Here is an 18,653-nt window from a genome sequence, read left to right on the forward strand (position 1 = left end):
CTAGCTAAACTTTTGAGTTGCTGTAGTCAATTTGATCCCATAAGGTTTGTTTTAAAGTTTACAATGCACAAGGCAGAACTTTCTGACTAGTTAAACTAATGCAATCTGGTTTAGGGTGACTTCGTGGAATATTTTTGGTTTAAAGTTTAAAGACTATCTCAGGTAAATAGTTTCAGGGGATCATCTACCCCCCATGGTTCCAAACGACTATGAAGATTTGAAATTTTGTTCTAGATTTCCCCCCTTTTGACCAGCATTCTTACATGGAATCTTTGAACACAATGTTCAGTAATGGTAGCTGGGCACCATCCACTTCTTCTAGTCTCATGACAAAGGAGGCAGTTTTTAATGGAGGCAATTGGCCACACATTTTATATCCTTCTTTTATTCTTCACTTCTTCATCTTCCGTTGCTCCAGGTGAATAGACACCAATTATGCCTGACATTAACTCTTAACAAATTGTAAAGCAATCACAGTCCAAATACAACATGCAGCTTCCCCCAGATTGCAATTTCAGCCTCTTAGGTTCGACGCTACAATTCTGATCACCTGATTGGTTCCCGTGCTTGTCAATCACATAGAAATGGTGGAGCCTCAAAAATGACGCTCTAAACGAGACGCGGCGTTTTTACGTAAAATTCAAGCGGCGAAAGCCTGCAGGAAAGGGGGGTGAGCTCACCTCGGAGGTGGGGGCTGCTGGCGAAGGTGTCATGGCTGCTGCTACGGAGCTTAGTCGCCCGAACAGCAGTGACAGGAGCTTGGAGCGCGGCTGCAGCCCCAACCTCTCCCGAGAGGTGCTTTGCGAAACCTTTCGCTCCCTGCGCACCCTGGCTGGACAGGTGAGTAGTGCCTTAGAGAAGTAAGGTGTGGGAATCGCCTAGCCACTCCCCCCTAACCCCCACTCCCTCCTCCCTGCTCACCTCCCCAGTTAACTCCCGGGGCCGCGGAGGCCGCACGCTGCCCGCGGCAGGAGGAGCGGAGGCCGGGGGAGGAACCCGGCTCGCTATCGGAGCTAGGAGGATGGCCCATGGACTTAGTTGCAGGGACTGGTTGCAAACTAGATTTCTTTGCAACTATCATCCCCTATAGTAGGTGAGGATAGTGTAAATAAAAACCTGCTTCCCCGAGAGAAAGTATGCGGAAAAGCTTTTCTAAGAGTTTGGGAGGCGACTTGAGTTCACTGTTCCTTTTCCAACTATTCGTTACAGAAATTGGCTGGAAGTGCGGCCTGTAATTCTGGAAAACGCTCTCTGCAGCTTTTTTGCTTTCTTTTTGATTGATTTGCTCTGCGGAGTCTCTTAATTTTGTTAATTTTTCGTTTCTGGATGTCATCTCCCTTAATTAATCTAAAATACAGCATGAAGTTGGATGGGTTGCCTGCCCATAGTTAATCTGATTCAGAGCTCTTCGTTAACAATTAACTAGTTTCAACTGTTTGAGAATAACTTTAGCGTATAGATATAGCAGCTTTGGCGTCGAAAGAAATGAGCTCTTTACACGCTCTATATCGGATCCAATCACTGTTTGGTTTCATGGTGTACAATTCAAGACAAATTTTAAATGAAAAATAACCTTAAAAGATGTTTATTTTGTAAATCTTAGCTGGAGCACTTTGTAGATATAAAAGTTTGTTGGGAGGACGAGGGAATGAATGCCTGTAGTGAAATAGACACAAGTGTTGCAGATAATGGCAATGGTAAAGTCCTATGAAAATAAAGTATTTGTCTGATTTATTTATGTAAACTAGTTTTTAAAGCTTTGGGTGTATGAAATGACTTTCTTTAAGTTATTTTAGTATTTTTAAGTTCTAGCATGTTTGTGGTAAATTACAAAGAGCATACTGTAACTTGCTCTTGTAATTCGCCATTCTGCTAAAAGAAGACTAGAACTGTTAACTGGTTGCTTGCCAAGGACTTACTTACCAAAAGATGGTTTTAAATACGTGGGGAATTCTGATTAATTACTATTAAAAATTTAACCTTAAGACCCAAGACACTTAAATGCTTTAGAAAGTTAGAGAACTTTTTATTTCTATGGTGTGGATATTGGAACTTTGAAGTTTATTTATACTCTAATGACAGGATGGAAAAAGTTCATGGTGACCTATTATTTGCAGAAGGGGTTTCTGATTCAATGTTTACAAGTTATCATTGAGGAATAATTTTTTTTTTTTAAATTTTAAAAAGATTTTTGCATTCTCAATTTTTCATGCTCATTTAAAAAATGGTAAATATTTAGGTGTTCTGTCAGTACAGATACAGAAAGAGGTGATTAAAGTCTACTTATGCCAGCTGTCAAAAATGAATAGAGTAAACATTTGGTAAGTTTATCTGACCCAGTGAAGGGATCTTCTATACAAGGTCACCTTCTTTTACAAACTATCAACTAAATGCTGACCATTTTGATTATAGCCTTTATATTTGGGGATGTATTATTTAAAGATAAGAATAAGAACCGGGATATTGTAATACATAATATCCTCAAGGGAATCACTGATACCTCTTGTAATAAATTTTAAGTATTTAAAATATATGCCATTATATCACTAAATTCATAATGTATAATGTCATTGTATTATTTGCCCTTCTCAATAGGAAGCATGAAATTGAGTGTTACAGGTATTTACTAACCCAGATTGAAAAATTTATTATTTTTGCTAATTTTAACTTATTGTTTACTTTCTGGATGATTATTGTTAGCTTGGATTTTCTTACTGATTTAATAAAGTTGTTACTGAAAATACATATTTAAATAGTCTATGTTGATTAATTAGCAGATTAATAGAGATTTGTGAGCAAATGGTTTACTGTTACAAATCCTATAGTGTATAAGTGAATAAATTGTTATTTAGTTGAATCTATTAGGATAATTTGAAAGTTAATTCATGACATTACTATATGGTTTTCTTGCAACACCAGTGATCCTTATTGCACCTCAAGGCTTACATAATTTTGTAGAATGGAATAGCTTTTTTTCTTCTAAACTATAGTCATAAATTTGCTGTACTTGACTATAGATCTCTGTGAGGACTGTAAAAGTATAGTAGTATACGTCCACCCATAAGTTGTTATCTAACTTAAAAGACGTTGTTGTTGTTAAGTGCCATCGAGTCAATTCCGACCCATAGCGACCCTGGATAGGGTTTCCAAAAGGCGTTAAGGTAATATAAATTAGGAGGCATCATTAATTTTTGCCAGTATAGCCTACATAGAACTTTATAGTTCTGTAAACTTGTCTAGTCTGGGCATAAAATGCTTCTGCTCTTCTGTTCAGAGAATAGTCAATTTCTGTCTTGCAGTTTTCTTTGAGAATAGTGTTTTTCATCAGATACTTTGGGTCACTTTGGTTCCTTGTACAGTACTTTTTCATTTTTTCGTATAAAATCTATATTTGAACTAATGTAATACTTGTCTTTATTTTATAAAATGCATAACTAGTTTTTTAAATAAGTGATTTCTGATAAATTCATATATTTTTTATTATTTAATACTCATTATGCATAAGTCTTTGTAGTGTGCGATAAACACATGTCCTAGGAAAGTTTATGGTGGTTCACTCTTAGTCATTCAACAGACACTACAGATACGCACTCTACAATTTTTATTTATTTCATACCAGTTTTATATTTGAGTTCTTGGTAGTTTGCTGGATATAATTTTATTCTCATAAATCACACTATCCAATCTATAAGAAATTTTCATATAGTGAGTGTTCACGCCTTACTAGAAAACAATATTTAACAAAAGATCTGGATTCTCCATTTAAGCTCAGGTCATTAATTTCACTATTGTGGATAAGGATTACTTATTTTCAGATGCCCACAACTAAGTAATAGTTTGTTTTTGTACTTCAAATAGATAAACATGTTGCCATCTACCCCTAGACCTTATAATGTATATAAATAACCTGTGTCTTTGAATTTGCTGAGTGGGAACCAACTTTACAGCACTAAACAATAACAATGACTAATCTTGATTTTAAATTAGTTTTTAAAATTGATAAAAGTTGAAAACAATAAAATTGTGATGCATAAGATATGTCAGAGTCACAAAGTATGAGTGTACATATTTGTCTAACAAGGAAATGTGCATATTAGAACATTAGCAATACAGTTGTGCTTCTTTTGTTTAATGTTCTGAGTTAAAAGTAGTAGGGTTTTGAAAACAGCAAACCTGTCTTGGACCACATTAAAAGAATTTTAGATTTTAAGTATGAAAATAACCTTTATCATTTGTGGATGGTTTCACCTCAAAGATGATCCTGTTACACAGATCCTAGAGTAGACCGAAAGTAAAATGTCATTCTGTTTTATTATGAGACTCGACACCTTTCTTCGTCTTACAAATAATAACTAGGTAGACAATTTTAATATAAGATGAAAAACTTGACAACTGAGCAAAATAGGCACGGGTTATTCTATAGAAGTCTTATTTTTGTAACAACCTTGGGTTATTCTGTAGAAATCTTGTTTTTGTAACAATCTAACATGTGCAGCTTAATCATTAATTTGTGTTATGTTGCTGGTTTGTCCTTTTGAAGCTTAACCTCAGAGATGATGTGGTGAAAATTACAATCGATTGGAACAAGCTCCAGAGCCTCTCGGCATTCCAGCCTGCATTGCTCTTTAGTGCACTTGAGCAGCACGTTTTGTATTTACAGGTAAATTTCTTGTTAGACATGTTAACTTGATATTGAGAATAGAAATTAATTGTGATTAAATTATAAGCTGGTATATTTGTCAGTTCTGTGTTAACATTATATGAATAGAGTTATTAATAAAAGGTTACTTACATCCAGATTGGATCCAAATCTATTAATTTACATAGTGATCAGCACAGATACAGGAATACAGCCCAATAGGCCAGTGTGGATATGAAGACTGAATGAATGCGTTTTTATTCAATTCTAGACTTGCACTGGAAATTCAATACAGTTCCATCTATGGTGGGTTATAATTAAGCAATAAGACACGGCAGGTGTGTGTCATGCTATGATAATGATTCCATGCCTTGGGTGAGTTTGGAGGCTCATGGAGTGCTTTCAGTGGTTCAAGAAGTGGCATTATCCCAGCATGATACATCCTGGAGTGTCTATTGCAATTAAATAGTTTCAGCATAGTTTTTAAAAAGAAAGTAATTTCTCTGACATTAATGTCTCATCTTAGTAAATAGCCAGTCACTATTTTATTTTTCTTTTGCTTAACAATTGTAAATAACTTTCTTTATATCACAAGTCAACAGGGAATAGTTATTTGTAGTCGTATTGTGTTTTTTAATATTTCAGTTCAGTATCTGAACAATGTTGTGACCTTGCTGGTTTCTAACTGAGCATCCCTGCAATTGTAATTGATGTTAAGTTTGCAGTTTATCTCTAGTCAAAATGTGTTATGTCAAAAAGATAAGTGGAAGAACTGCTTGGATTAGTCAATGTACTGCTTTTAAGGTTTCAGAAGAATATTTGGTATTGAAAATAATGCAAGCAAAATTGTAGATATGATCAAAAGAATTGGACCATTGATAGTGTTGGTGTGTTTTGATTAGTGGACTACACATTCATTTTTAGCCATCCCTTTACTTCATTTTTACTTCATTGACTTTAGGAAAATTTAACTCTTTCGTATTAGAAGTAATAGTTGACCCTAGTTTTAAAGGGCAGAAACTGTGAGCTATTGGCACTGAAGTGCGGCCTAATTGTGTGTTTAGTTGGGGAGAGGACTGAGTAACAAAATTGACATTATAAAAGGGAACTTCAAAAAGTTTGCTGAAAAATTCCATTATCTTTTAATTCTTCTTTCCATGAACTTTTTGAAGCCCCCTTGTATAAAAGGGCTTTCCTCCGCCTCTAACTATAACTACAGTATTGTGATCCCAAACTAGCCAAACCTGTTTACCGTGGAGTCCTTTCCCACTCATAGTGACTCTACAGAACAAAATAGAACTGCCCCCACAGGGTTTCCAAGGTGTAAGTCTTTACAGGAGCAGACAGCCACATCACTCCGCTTTGTGGCTGGTGGGTTCAAACCACTGACCTTTCAGTTGAGTACTTAACTACTATACCACCACCAGAAGTACATTTAGGATAGTGTTGTTGGTAGGTCCTTTTTTAAAAAAAACAAAAACTCCTTGTTCGTTTTCTTTTTTTTTTTTAATTTAACTTCATGACCCAAGAAGCTATCCTGCCATGTCAGGAAAAGCCTGAGTGTTCGCTCTGCATAACACCTATATATTTTGTGTCTGTGCTCTTCTCATTCACTATGGCCAACTGCAGTTTCAAGTGGAGAATCTCCAGTGATATAGTGATAATGCAGGGCTTTGCTGAGTGAGAGCACGGGCTCTCCTGTTAAGGAGGAAAACTACTAAGCCTTAGTGTTCTGAGGAGCATTGAATGACATGTTAATTAAGTGGCATTGGTGCCAGAGGCTGAGGCTTTGATTTGGCACAAAATAAAAGATGAGTGACAGAATGATTCCTTCAAAGAAAATTTAAAATTTCCTCAGGTTTTCTTTCTATTTTCTTTTTTAAAAACAAATTTATAGCAAATGATAGTGGTTACAATAGCAGAGAACAGGAGCCAGATTTATATGTCCTGATAGGCCAACTTCTTATATTTGGTCATTGGTATTAGATGTTACTTTCACTTAGCAGGAATTTTTGTAAATGTGCTAAATATATCATTAATTTTGATCAGCTTAAATCCCAACAGATGGAATTGTGTTCTTCTCAGCCCTTTTTAGCAAAACTTCAGCCTCTGATTAAAGAGGAGAATGCAACCATTGTTGAAGAGATAGGAAAAACAGAATCAGGCAATGAGAATCAAGTAAATGCCAAATTTCCTGCTGGCGACCTACAAGAGGAAGAAAAACACAAAGATTATGACTTAGGAGATGTAAAAAAGACACAGATGTATTTTGATCCAGAAGTAGTTCAAATAAAGGCTGGAAAAGCAGAAGTAAGTTTTTATTGAGGGGGGAGTATCATTTAAATAAAACAAGCAGCATTTTTGAATTGTTAAAACATGCATATTTGTTATTTGTAGATTGAGAGACGAATATCTGCATTTATTGAAAGAAAGCAAGCTGAAATCAATGAAAACAACGTCAGGGAATTTTGCAATGTTATTGATTGTAATCAAGGTAACTGGTAGTTATTTTTGTAGGATTTTGAGCACAATTTTAAAAGTTGCTCTGATCTTTCATTTGTTTTTTAAAAATGAATAAAATGAACGGAATTCAGTTTACAGGTTTATTTAGGAACCCAGGTAGCATATTTTTCTTCTGTTGAATAATAGACTACATTGCAAAAATGAATTTCATTTTGATTACACAAAAGTCACGAAATGCTAAGGTGAAAAGACTAATGTTTACCACAGGGATAAGATTATTTTAAAGTTCCTTTACAGACTGAAGGTAAAGCTTGAGTGGCAGGGTTGTTTGGTCTCAGTAGTAAGAAGGAACCAAGCTATAACTATGAAACTATGATGTTAGCACCTAAACTGAACTTAGCAAAGTTTATACTCCTCAAGAGGGAGCAGTTTGCACACTACTCCTGAGCTGTGTGAAATGTTTTATGTCACGATAAAACCAATTTGTCAGGAAGACCATGTGTCTTAAGGCTTTTTTCCTTTCTTTCATAGTACATAGTTACATTTTCATCAGCTTCTTTCCCTCCATTTAATGCTATAGGGCATTTGCAGGTAGGCTGTAGAATACAGAATATTGTCAAACAGACCCTACTTGGCCATCATAGGAATAATCAGGACAAGAAGTTCTTAGAAAAAAATTTAGAGAAGTGTTCAAAATTGGAATGAATGATTTCCTTATTTTTCGCTAATGTATTTTGGCTAGTTAATATAAACACCAAATTGTCAGATGATTCCTATCACATTGCTGTACTGATTCTTAACAATAAAATAATACAGCCTCAAGTTAGTGCGTAAGTTTAACTTTTCCCACTATTAACATTACACATGCATACCTTTAGAGTTAGTATATTTTCCTGTTAGCTTTTCAGAACAGGTGCAACAGTGGCAAAATCTCAGGTACTACTGTCCAACTGTAAGTAACCCATGAGAGAGAAAGGGTCTGTTGCGGGAGCAAGCACATGTGTCACTAATGTTATTCCTCTGTTCTCCCTGCTAACTCTATTATTATAAACCACCAGGGGATAGAAATTGACAAGAATTGAAATGCTCAGCAGGATTCCTTGGCCCATTCAATTCCTTGCTGGCTCAAAACAGTGCTAGCAAGAATTGCTCAGGAGAGTGACTAGCTCTCATACATTCACTGTCTTCATACCATGCTGAATTTCTCACTAATAGGTCAAGTTAATCTATATATTTGGACTATAGCTCAGGAATGGATGATAGCTTCTTATTTTTAACCCTTTGTCCCATGAAATGGTAAAAAGAGGATGGTGATGTATCAGCCCGTGATAGATATTTTGAGGTGTCTTTAAAAAAGAAAGAAAGAAAAATTTTGATTCTGGTATCTAGATATAAAGGATAAGTGAATTTAGAATTTTATTCACGTAATTTGAGTTATTAGTGGTAATACTTTATTAAGGAAACTTAGACTGAAAAAATACAAATGTATTTTAATATGGTAGTATATTCTTTTAGTCTCTCAATTTGACCTAAATCTAAACAGTGGATTGGGAAGAAAAAAAAAAGCCAAATTCTATAGGGAAAAGAAGACTTGTCTTTCAGAATCTATTTTACCGCTACCCATTTTTATAAAATAATTGAAAGATAATTTTACAGGAAATTTTTTTGTAAATGCATGGTTTTGTTTAATGTTACTTAAGTAATTTATAGGATTTGGAATGTTTTATGCCATCATCTTCCCAATCTTTCCTTATGTTTTAAGTTTTATTACTAAATTATTAAACTTATTAATTGATATCTAATCTGAAAAAGTCACTGTACTTTTCAACTGGGAAAAAAAAATGTAAGAGGTTTTCATATCTCTTAAATTGGATTTTTTGAAAGTGGGTAGGATGAACTGAAGGGGAGACAGCTTTTGTGACTAGGAATTTTTTAAATGAGCATTAGAAATCTAGGTACATGGAAAGGTATAAGATCATTTTTATATGGAGTTTTGAAATAAACTCTTATTAAATGTATTGTTGTCTTTATTAAATATATACTAATTTGATCTGCAAGTAATTAAAAAATGCTGACTTATTTAACAATATTTCAGTAAGATAATGAGCTTTATGATAAAAGTGAATAATGTCTTTGTCTTGAAATTAAATTATTCTTTATAATATTTAAATTATTTCCTCCAGAGGCCAAGATGAGTTTTAGGGATACTGGTTGTCAGTAAAAATTAAACCAATTAATGCCATTAAATTTTGAGACATTTTATGTATGTAAATCTGAAAATTAGATCAGAAGATTTATTAGGTAGTATGATAAATTTGAGAGGGCAGCAAAAGCCACTAAATTTTATCTTGTAGGTGGTGTCATTTGATTACTATTATTTACATTTTTATTATCTTATTATGAGCATTCTACTAATGTAAACCATTGGAGATTTATCAAAATCTCATACATGTTAAATTAAGAATATATTCAAAGTATATTATTTTATAAATTTTCCACAGAAAATAGTTGTGCAAGAACTGATGCCGTTTTTACTCCTTACCCTGGATTTAAAAGTCATGTAAAGGGTAAGTAATCACATCATAATAGCTTTATCATGGACAGAAGCTTATTCTAGATTATTAGCCAATTAGAATAGAAAAAATTTTCTATTCAGATTTGTTTATTTTAAAACAAACAAATGAACAAAATCTTGTTTTCTTTATTCCTGGGTTTGTGATTAGATAATCTTTCTGAAAGAAATATAAAGTATTTTTAGGAGCCCTGAGGGTGTGATGGCAGCTAACAGAAACAGTGGTGGTTTGGACCCATCCGCCCTTCTCTGGTAGAAAAGATCTGGGTAGTTGATGAGGTAGTTCTGCTCTATCCTGTAAGGTCACTGTGAGTCATAATCAACTCTGTGGCACAGAACAATAACACTTGTGAGAGAGTTTCTGATCATTTGAAATGCACATTTACAAAAGCTCAAGAGTTTCTTAACTTAGTTTCTAGAGTTGTGAATACTTATGGACCACAGACTAGACCTGAAGGAGGAGTACAAGGATCAGGTCATAAACCTAATAGCATGCTTCGAGATTGTGGTAATCAAGCTGTAGAAGAACGACTGCAGAATATTGAAGCTCACTTGCGATTACAGACAGGTAAGCAAAGTGGTAGGTGGTAACCACCTGTGATGTGCCTTTGCAAGTGGTAAAGAAGCTTCAATTCATGTAATCACCAAATAGTCTTTGAGCATGTGTCATGTTCAAAAACCTTGTTCTGGTTGCTATAAAAATGAATGAAGAATGGTGTCTGCTCTCAAGGAATTTAAGATTTTTATGCTCTTCTGCTCTTCTCACCATCTTTTCAAATTGAGAGAGCACTAGTAGGATGGGAATAGGTTCCAAATAGATCCTGATATTCTCAATATTGTTGGATTCACAATAGAAAACTTAGCAGTCTTTTTCAACTACCAGTTTCATAACTTATCATGGTAACATCTCATTCTTTTTGTATGTGTGTGTGGGTGTACTTTTTAAATTGTAAATTGAGTGACGGTTTACAGAGCAAATCATCAGTTTTACATTCAACAAATTTATGTACATTGCTTCATTAAATTGTTGTATTTCCCCTGCAGTGTAACAATAGTTGATAGCATATACCTCTATTCACTTTTAACTACTGCATTCCTCTCTGTGTCTTCTGCTGCCTTCATCTTTCTTCTGCTAACCTCCCTCTTGTTGTATATTGTCTGCTCTGTAGCCCATGAATAATTTTCCCTTTCCCTACTCCCTTAATCATCGTAGATTGTTTCTTTTATCAAGAAAACCTTTTTTAATTTTTTTATAACATCGGTCTCATATAATACTTATCCTTTTGTGATTGACTGATTTCACTTGGCATGATGTCCTCCAGGTTCAACTGTGTTGTGAAGTGTTTCACAGATTCATCATTATTCTTCAATATTTTGTAATATTGCATTATGTGTATGTACCAATGTTTAACCATTCTTCTGTTGATGCGCATTGGGGAGTCCTGGTGTGGTACTGTGGGTTAGTGCACCAGACTGCAAAGCCGTTTGAACTGCAAGGTCGGCAGTTCAGGCTCACCAACTGCGCCTTGGGAACTCTATACAGGGTCGCTATGGTTCAGAACTGACTTAACGGTGCTTCACATCATCATCGTCTTTTTGCTATGTGTCTTGTAGACAGTATGTTGAAGGATCCTGTTTTAGGCATTCTGTTAAGACACTTGACTGGTACATTTAATCCATTTACTTTCAGTGTAATTATCAATAGGTATGAATTGACTTGTTATTTTTCTGTGTGTATGTGTTTTGTGTATGTGTGGTACTGCTGTATTCTTTGTTCTGCATGATTTTTCTCTGCTGAGTTAATTTTGTTTGTGTGTTTTCTTCTCACTTCTGTTGTGTTAATGTTTACGAAATTTTTCTGATTTTCCTCTTTTTTTATTTTTATGTACAGGTGCATTATTCTTCTTTAAGGTTACCTTGTAATTAATTTTTTCCCTGCTTAGAACAGTCTTTAATCTTAAAATCTACTCGAGTTCTTTGCCATTCAGAAGTTTCGTATCTATACTATCCCGTTTTTGCTTTGTAGTTGACTTCATTATACAGAGAGAGCTCTTGTTTCGTATTTTCAGTCGTTCAGGTTTGTTTTACTTTAAATACTCCTAAGTTGTGCCTCTTCCTGGTGTCTCACATAATTCCTAGGCTTTCTTCATTTTTTTTTTTTTTTCCTTCCATTCTTTTCTCTGTTCTTCTAGTGCACTAGTATTGAGAGATTTATTGTCAAGTTCACTAATTTGGGCTCCCAAATACTTCTTCACAATACTTCTTTGCTGTTTCAACGTCTTCATTTCTGAGACCTTAGTAGTATTAATCTTCTGGATTTCTAATTGCAGATTTTGTATTATTTCAAAATTTGCATTTTATTTTGTGTGCTTGTTCTTGTAGTGTTTTCCTGAATCTTCAAAAGTTTTTATTGTGTTCTCCTTGCTTTTCTTGATCTTTTTTTTTCTTTGAAGGTACTTAATTAACATTCTTTTGAATTCTTCTTCACTTAGTTCCATTACATTTTCCTTAGAAACATTTTCTAGCTCTTGGTTATTTGTTTAAGTCATTCTCTCTTGTTTCTTTGTGTGAGCTAAAATTGGCTATTGGTCTCCTGGGCATTTTGGAGTTGTCATATCTGTAAAAACAAACAGTGCAGTTATTGGATCGGAGGGGAAAAATCTCTGGTGGACTCCTGCAATTCAAAGAGCTCAGGAGGTGGTTGTGGAAGGGATGTGACAGCAGAGTTCTTGGCCTTAGATGGAGTTCCTGTTGGCTTCAGTGTTATCTATGTTCAGGGCACTCAGTCTGGAAGTAGTTCATGAGGGCCCTCGATGGAGCTGGTTTCAGTGTTTGTTAGGACCATAGGAAAGCTGGGGGCAGGGTGGCTGGTTAAGTGCTGGTCTCGTGGCTCTGTGGGTTTTGTAGGTCTGAAGCTGAGCTCACCTGAATCCAGGAACCAAAGGTGGCACAGCTGGGCCCCACCTCACATGGAGAGCAGGGTCTGAGCTGGGGGTAAATGAGGGTGGGAGCTGGCCACACCTCTGGTCACCAGGGGAGCATAGAGAAACAGAAATCATACCTCTCCTGGCACCCATGCCAATCTGCCCTGCCAGGCCTCCGTCAGCTGCTAAAGCTGCTCACAAGATGGTGGGACTGTGCCTGGCCAGCCGTTGACCAGTCTCCCTTTCTCACTGTCCTTGCATGCCTCTCCTCCCAGCAAGCACTCCATCCACCTCTCTAACCTTTCTTCTGAAGTTCAGGGTGCCAGAATTTTCTTTTGTGTACATTTTGTGTGATCTCTTGTATCTTTGCTGTAGAGGGTTCATGTAGTGCATCAACCTAGTCCACCATCTTGCCAGAAGTAACGAATGTCTCATTCTTATCTTCCACCCACTCTGCTAGATATAGTGTGCTGATAATGTGTGATCCTAGCCATCAAGGATGTCTCTGTGAAACTGTTGTTGTTAAATGCTGTCAAGTCGGGTCTGACTCATAGTGACCCTATATAGGGTTTCTGAGCGGCAGCTGATGAGTTAGAACCACCATCTCTAGGGTTCAAACCAACTTTACAGCATAATTAAGCATATAAATAAATATTGTGGGGAATGTGAACTGACATTTAAAAAAATAATACTTAGTGCCAGTCACTCTGAAACCTTATGCATGTGTCAGCTCACTTAATGCTTGACAGTACCCTTGTGAAGTGGTGGTATTATTGTCATTGTACAGATAAACAAGTTTGTAGGGTCCAAGCCACATGCCCAAGTTCATGAGTAACAACTGTAATTCAAATCTTCATCTTAACTGGCTACAGAGCCTGCATCTCCCTTATAATTTAGTCACTAGGTCCTGTTGATTTTGTCATCTAAATATCTTGAATCTTGTATTTCTGTCTGATTGCACTGTAACTACTCTAGTTACACCACTCTGGTCTCCTCACACATTCTAATGGGAGGATATTAACTGAACTTTTCAGCACTAGACTTCCTCCTCTAGACCATTCTGTATCTCTTCAGTAGCCAACATGATTTTTCTAAAGCTCAAATGTGATCTGTTACTCCCTAGCTAAGAAGTCTTTAATGGTTTCCTGTTGCCCTTAAATGCTTACCAAACTTAATACTTACTTCATTTATTCAACAGATAGATACTAATCTACTATAAGCTAGTCACTGTTCTAGTTTTAAGAATACTTAACATGAATTCTAGTTGGAGGAGATGGCATAAATAATAGTGAAATTGTATGGTACCTTAGAGAAGAAGGACTATGGGTACAAGCAACTTGACCAAGAGATGGGAAAGGAGACTGTGGTGGAAGGGGGCTATAATTTTAAATGATATGATCCACTCCTGAAGTTCTAGCCACCTCTCTAGGCTTCTCTGTACTGTTCATCTTTTTGTCTTAGCCTTTACCCATGCTTTTCTTTCCTGATCCCAACCAAGGGGTTCCCCTGTATATAACCTCATAACACCTGCTACTCCCTGCCCTCCTTTATAACAGTTACCACAGCTTTGTTTCCTTAATGTCTCTCTGTTCTGTAGATAATAAGGTCTGTGTTTGTCACATTCATTACTTGGTGCTCATTGCAGTGCCAGACAGAAAGCAAGTGCTCAAATGTTTGCTGAATGAACTGTTATTGCTAATTTCACCTTGTCAGATATGTGCAAAGTATGCTTGGAACACAAAAAGTTAGAACACAGAAACCTCAGGGTAGGTCTAGGAATGGTATTCCTGAGAAATGACATATGAGACCCTGGAGGATTAGTAAAAATTTACCACAGACAGGAGTAAAACATTCCAGAAAGGAAACAGTGTCTGCAAAGAGCACAGGAGCACAAAATATGGGTCAAAGACTTTCTGAATCTAGTTTAACTGGAGTACTTGCTACTGGAGGTGGGAAGCCCGTAAGAGAATGAGCATATCTTTGAGGGTAATAAGAGATTAGCACTAAAAATGAATCCCCTTCCCCAAAAGTAGATGCATTTAAAATGAAACTATAAATTGTTTAACAAGTTTATTTTGTATAGTATTCAAGTAGTTAATTTTTTTTTTTTACAAATATCTCTTAAATGTCTATTATGTGCCAAGCACTATTTTAGATACTTGGGATGCTATTTTATATAATAATAGTCCCTGTCTTCAAGGAATTTATAATCTAGTAGGGGAGAGAGACCTACTCATTAAGAAGTGGGACATTCGAGGGGCTGTGAAGTAGAGCCTCCATGGGAAGAATGTGAGGCACTCCTTCATTACACAGTGCAGCTTGAACTGGCTTGAAGGGTACAGAGAAAAAGCAGAGGATGTTCTAGGAAAAGGAAGCAGCAGGGGAAAAGTCACATGGGTCACTTATTTTACCTTATTCCAGAACCAGAACAAATATTTTAAAGAAGAATGTATTTTTAGAGTTTTACATTTTGCTAGTTGATAACATTTGATACCAAAACTTGCCCATATGTAATGATTGTCTGATCGTATAGCCAAACAGTAAATATGGAGCACCTGCATGTAGCAGGCATTGTAGTCTATTAACTACTGTCTAAGTGTCCTAGGTTTGTATAGTACACAAGCTGCACACACATACCCACTGAACAAAACAGATAAAACTTGCTCTCTTGGAGCATACATTCGAGTAGGGAAATAGGTAATAAATAAACAAAATATATAGAAGGTTGGGTGGTGATAATGCTATGGAGAAAAATGGAGAAGATAGAGGGAGAACCAGGTCAGAGGTAGGGCTGATAAGTTGGGATCAGCTGAATGGTAATGGATTTTAGGCAGAGAAAGCCTTACCGATAGGTAACTTTGGAGCCAAGACTTAAAGCTGATGACAGTGAGCCTTGGAGATAAGGAGGCAAAGGGAACTTCAAGTGCTTCGGCCTAGTCAAATAACAGAAAAAGGAATAGAGTGATGAGAAAGTGAGGAGACTGGCTGACTGTGTAGGGCCACGCAGACCATTGTAAGGGCTTTAGTTTTTTAATCTGCATGAGATGGGAAAATACTGGCAGATTTTGAGCAGAGAAGTGGCATGATCTAAATGTGTTGAGAATAGATTCTGGGATAAAGTCAGAAGCAGGGAGACCAGTGTGGAAGTTTTGAAAGTCGCATGAGAGATGGTAGTGGTATGGACCAGAATAGTCACTGGAGAGGTGGTGAGAAATGATGGGATTCTAGATATAAACTTGAAATTTGAGAAATCTTAATTTACCCTCTCCTTCCCCCTCTGCAAAAACCTTGTGAGAGCCTTTGTCTGACTTAGCCCCAGGCTTCACAAGGGGGAAAGAGAAACTCAAAATCAGCCCAGGCCCATTCTATGAAGCAGAGGTCAGACATGCTTCCACCCTATCAACCTTCTTTACCACGTTCCAACACCAACCATTCCTCCCCAAGCACTCTGCTTCACATCTAGATTTGATAATCCATTGCAATGGCCACACAGAACTCATAACAGTACGATTGTGGAGCTTAATTTGGGGCATGAACAGGGTACAATTCAGGATCAAAACTGCTCAAGGACCCAGCAGTTCTCCAGTGAGGAGTGCCTCTTGTCTGCCATATTGCAGGCATGCCTCACTCTTGTCTTCGGCCTCTCAGACGTGTGTTCCCTTGACCACTGCCTTGCTAAAGCAAGTGGTACAAAGCTCATTTAGCCAGTCTGTGAATGTCCAAAGGACACATTCTTCAAGCTAGTCTACTGCCCATAAGCACTGAGTTTTACTCAGTCCACATGTCTAGAGCCTGAAACTGCACTGTCGCTCTATGCCACCCACTGTTTTAGGTACTGATCTCAAGCTTCACTCATGCTCTTCCTTCTTGATGGTCCTGGGATCATCTATTCTGCTCCTGAGATGGCTCCTTTAAACCTGTTAAGTGCTGTCGAGTCGGTTCTGACCCATAGGGATCCTGAACAGGGTTTCCGAGGCTGTGAATCTTTGCAGGAGTAGAAAGCCTCATCTTTCTCCCGTGGAACAGCTGGTAGTTTCGAACTGTGTACCTTGAGGTTCGCAGCCCGATTCGTAACCACTATGCTACCAGAGCTCCTTCCTTTTAAACCTAGCTGGTGTCAAATTAACTAATCCCAGCCTTAGAGTCCTGCATACCTTATTTGCATGGTCTCTCCCAATCACTTGGGAATTAAGACTTTGGATAGAAAAGCCATATCATGTGTGTATACTTTTTTTTTTTTAAACGTTTTTATTGTGAATTACTTGTTAGTTTACATGGGTGAACATTATCTTTACATTCTTCCTATCATACTTTGTTTCATTGTAATGATCACAATCCCCTGCATGCATCATCAAACACCCAAAGGGTCCACCCCACATTCCTGCTCCCTGGCCGCCAGCACAAAACCCATCCCAGTCCCTGAGTCCAGAATCCCTAGCCCTCCTTCTGTCCACGTCATTTCCTCTGCCTCCATCCCAGTTTAACTGCCTCTCTGAATATGGTCTTGCAGTACACTTTTCTCCCTTGCCGCTCCCCTCCTTTTGTTGCCAAACATTTACTTTTACCTTTCCAACACTCACTGTCAGACCTGATAGCAATCATTTCCTATTGAACCACAGGCGTTCTTTCCCCCTCACCTTTTATCAACCCCATCCAGACAGGTTGGAAACAATTCAGTGGAGGTTCTACCTTTCCCTGTATCCTCTGGAGCTAGGTTCCCTATTGAAAGCTTGTAAGCCATTCGCTTCTTGCCTTTGTAGTCCCCCCATTTTGGGTAGCTAATGTCTAAGTTACCCCTCTCTATCGACCCTATGTACCAAGAGGGTGGGAATGATCCTCACTGTAGAGATTTGTTCGCTCCTTTGTCGTACTGCATCCACAAGCATAGGTCAAGCTCATTCACTTATAGTGGGTTACTCCTTTTTTTTTTTCCTCTTTCTTTAGTCATGTTCTGATCATCGAGCCATTGATGCCAGGAAAATGGGTACTGTCTGCAAGTGTGGGTATTCTTGTACATCCCCCCTTTATATCAGCTGGATGCTTCACACTCCATTCTAATCCTCTGGAGCCATGTCCCTGCCTGTAGGCCCAGGAGTCCCCAAATCTCGTCATACTGCTGGTTAACCAGCTCTGAATCCAGGTTAACAGGAGTCTATTGAACGTGGTCGGAATTAGATCACAACTTCGTTGCTGTCTCCCCCCCCACTTCCCAATATCTGTCACCCAGTCACCAATGTGGTCAGCAGCAGGATCGTATGCCTACTAGTGTATTCCATATGAGTTTCAGTCTTGGAAGGGGGTTTGCCTTGAGGGGACCTGGCCACTTGCCTTGATGGCTCCCTGGGAAAAACTTGCTTGTTCTTGTAGTAGTCAGTTGGACTACTGTTACTGTTTTTGATTTTTTCTGCTGGTCTTTCTTTCAAGAAATATCTCCTGTTCTTCTAGCTGCTCCAGACTGGTCTGCTTGTCCTTTCACATGGGAATGTCCCACCTCAAAAGATTGTGGATGAGGATCAGGATTCCACCTATGGTCTTGTGCAGTGCAAAGGCTCTGCAGGGAGCCTCCTTCACTGGGCAAGTTCTAGCCGCATTTCAGTTGTTCCAAACAGTCATAGACTGAAGACGGATTTACAAGCTTTCTCTGGTGATGTTTCTGACTATTCCTCTAACTCCCCTTCAAGTGTCTGTTTTACAATCATAGGCAAGGAAAACCAAGATTCAACAGACAGCCAAGCATCTTAACATCATTTCCCCACTTTTACCCATTCAAAGCATGCCTCAATCTTTGTATCCATGGGCCCTGTTGTTCGACGTTTGTGCTTAGATCATTATTAACCTCTGTCCCATTTAGCCCATAGCTGCTCTCCTATCCGTATTTTTCCTTTCCCCTTCCCCTTCTAGTGTATTGCATCCCCCCAACACCAAACTATCCTATGTCTATTCCATACCCTGTGTTCCACTGTCCTGTGTCTATTCCCTACCCTGTGCTCCACTTTTCCCTATCTCCCCCTCACCCCACCCCATACATACCAGTAACCAACAAAAAAAACAGAAA

General features: G+C 37.7%; 1 protein-coding gene across 1 annotated transcript in view; it reads left to right on the forward strand.

The window, feature by feature from the left end:
- The first annotated feature begins 711 nt into the window (after nucleotides 1-711).
- MBIP (MAP3K12 binding inhibitory protein 1) overlaps nucleotides 712-18,653 on the forward strand; it is a 53,794-nt gene continuing 35,852 nt past the window's right edge. Inside the window, exons 1-7 of the mRNA XM_006835501.1 lie at nucleotides 712-840; nucleotides 4,541-4,660; nucleotides 6,725-6,949; nucleotides 7,037-7,133; nucleotides 9,604-9,669; nucleotides 10,087-10,242; nucleotides 14,312-14,364. Coding sequence (XP_006835564.1) covers nucleotides 712-840; nucleotides 4,541-4,660; nucleotides 6,725-6,949; nucleotides 7,037-7,133; nucleotides 9,604-9,669; nucleotides 10,087-10,242; nucleotides 14,312-14,364 — 846 coding nt within the window. The remainder of the gene's footprint in view (nucleotides 841-4,540; nucleotides 4,661-6,724; nucleotides 6,950-7,036; nucleotides 7,134-9,603; nucleotides 9,670-10,086; nucleotides 10,243-14,311; nucleotides 14,365-18,653) is intronic.

The sequence above is a fragment of the Chrysochloris asiatica genome, unplaced genomic scaffold (assembly GCF_000296735.1).
Source record: "Chrysochloris asiatica unplaced genomic scaffold, ChrAsi1.0 scaffold00017, whole genome shotgun sequence".
NCBI lineage: Eukaryota > Metazoa > Chordata > Mammalia > Afrosoricida > Chrysochloridae > Chrysochloris > Chrysochloris asiatica.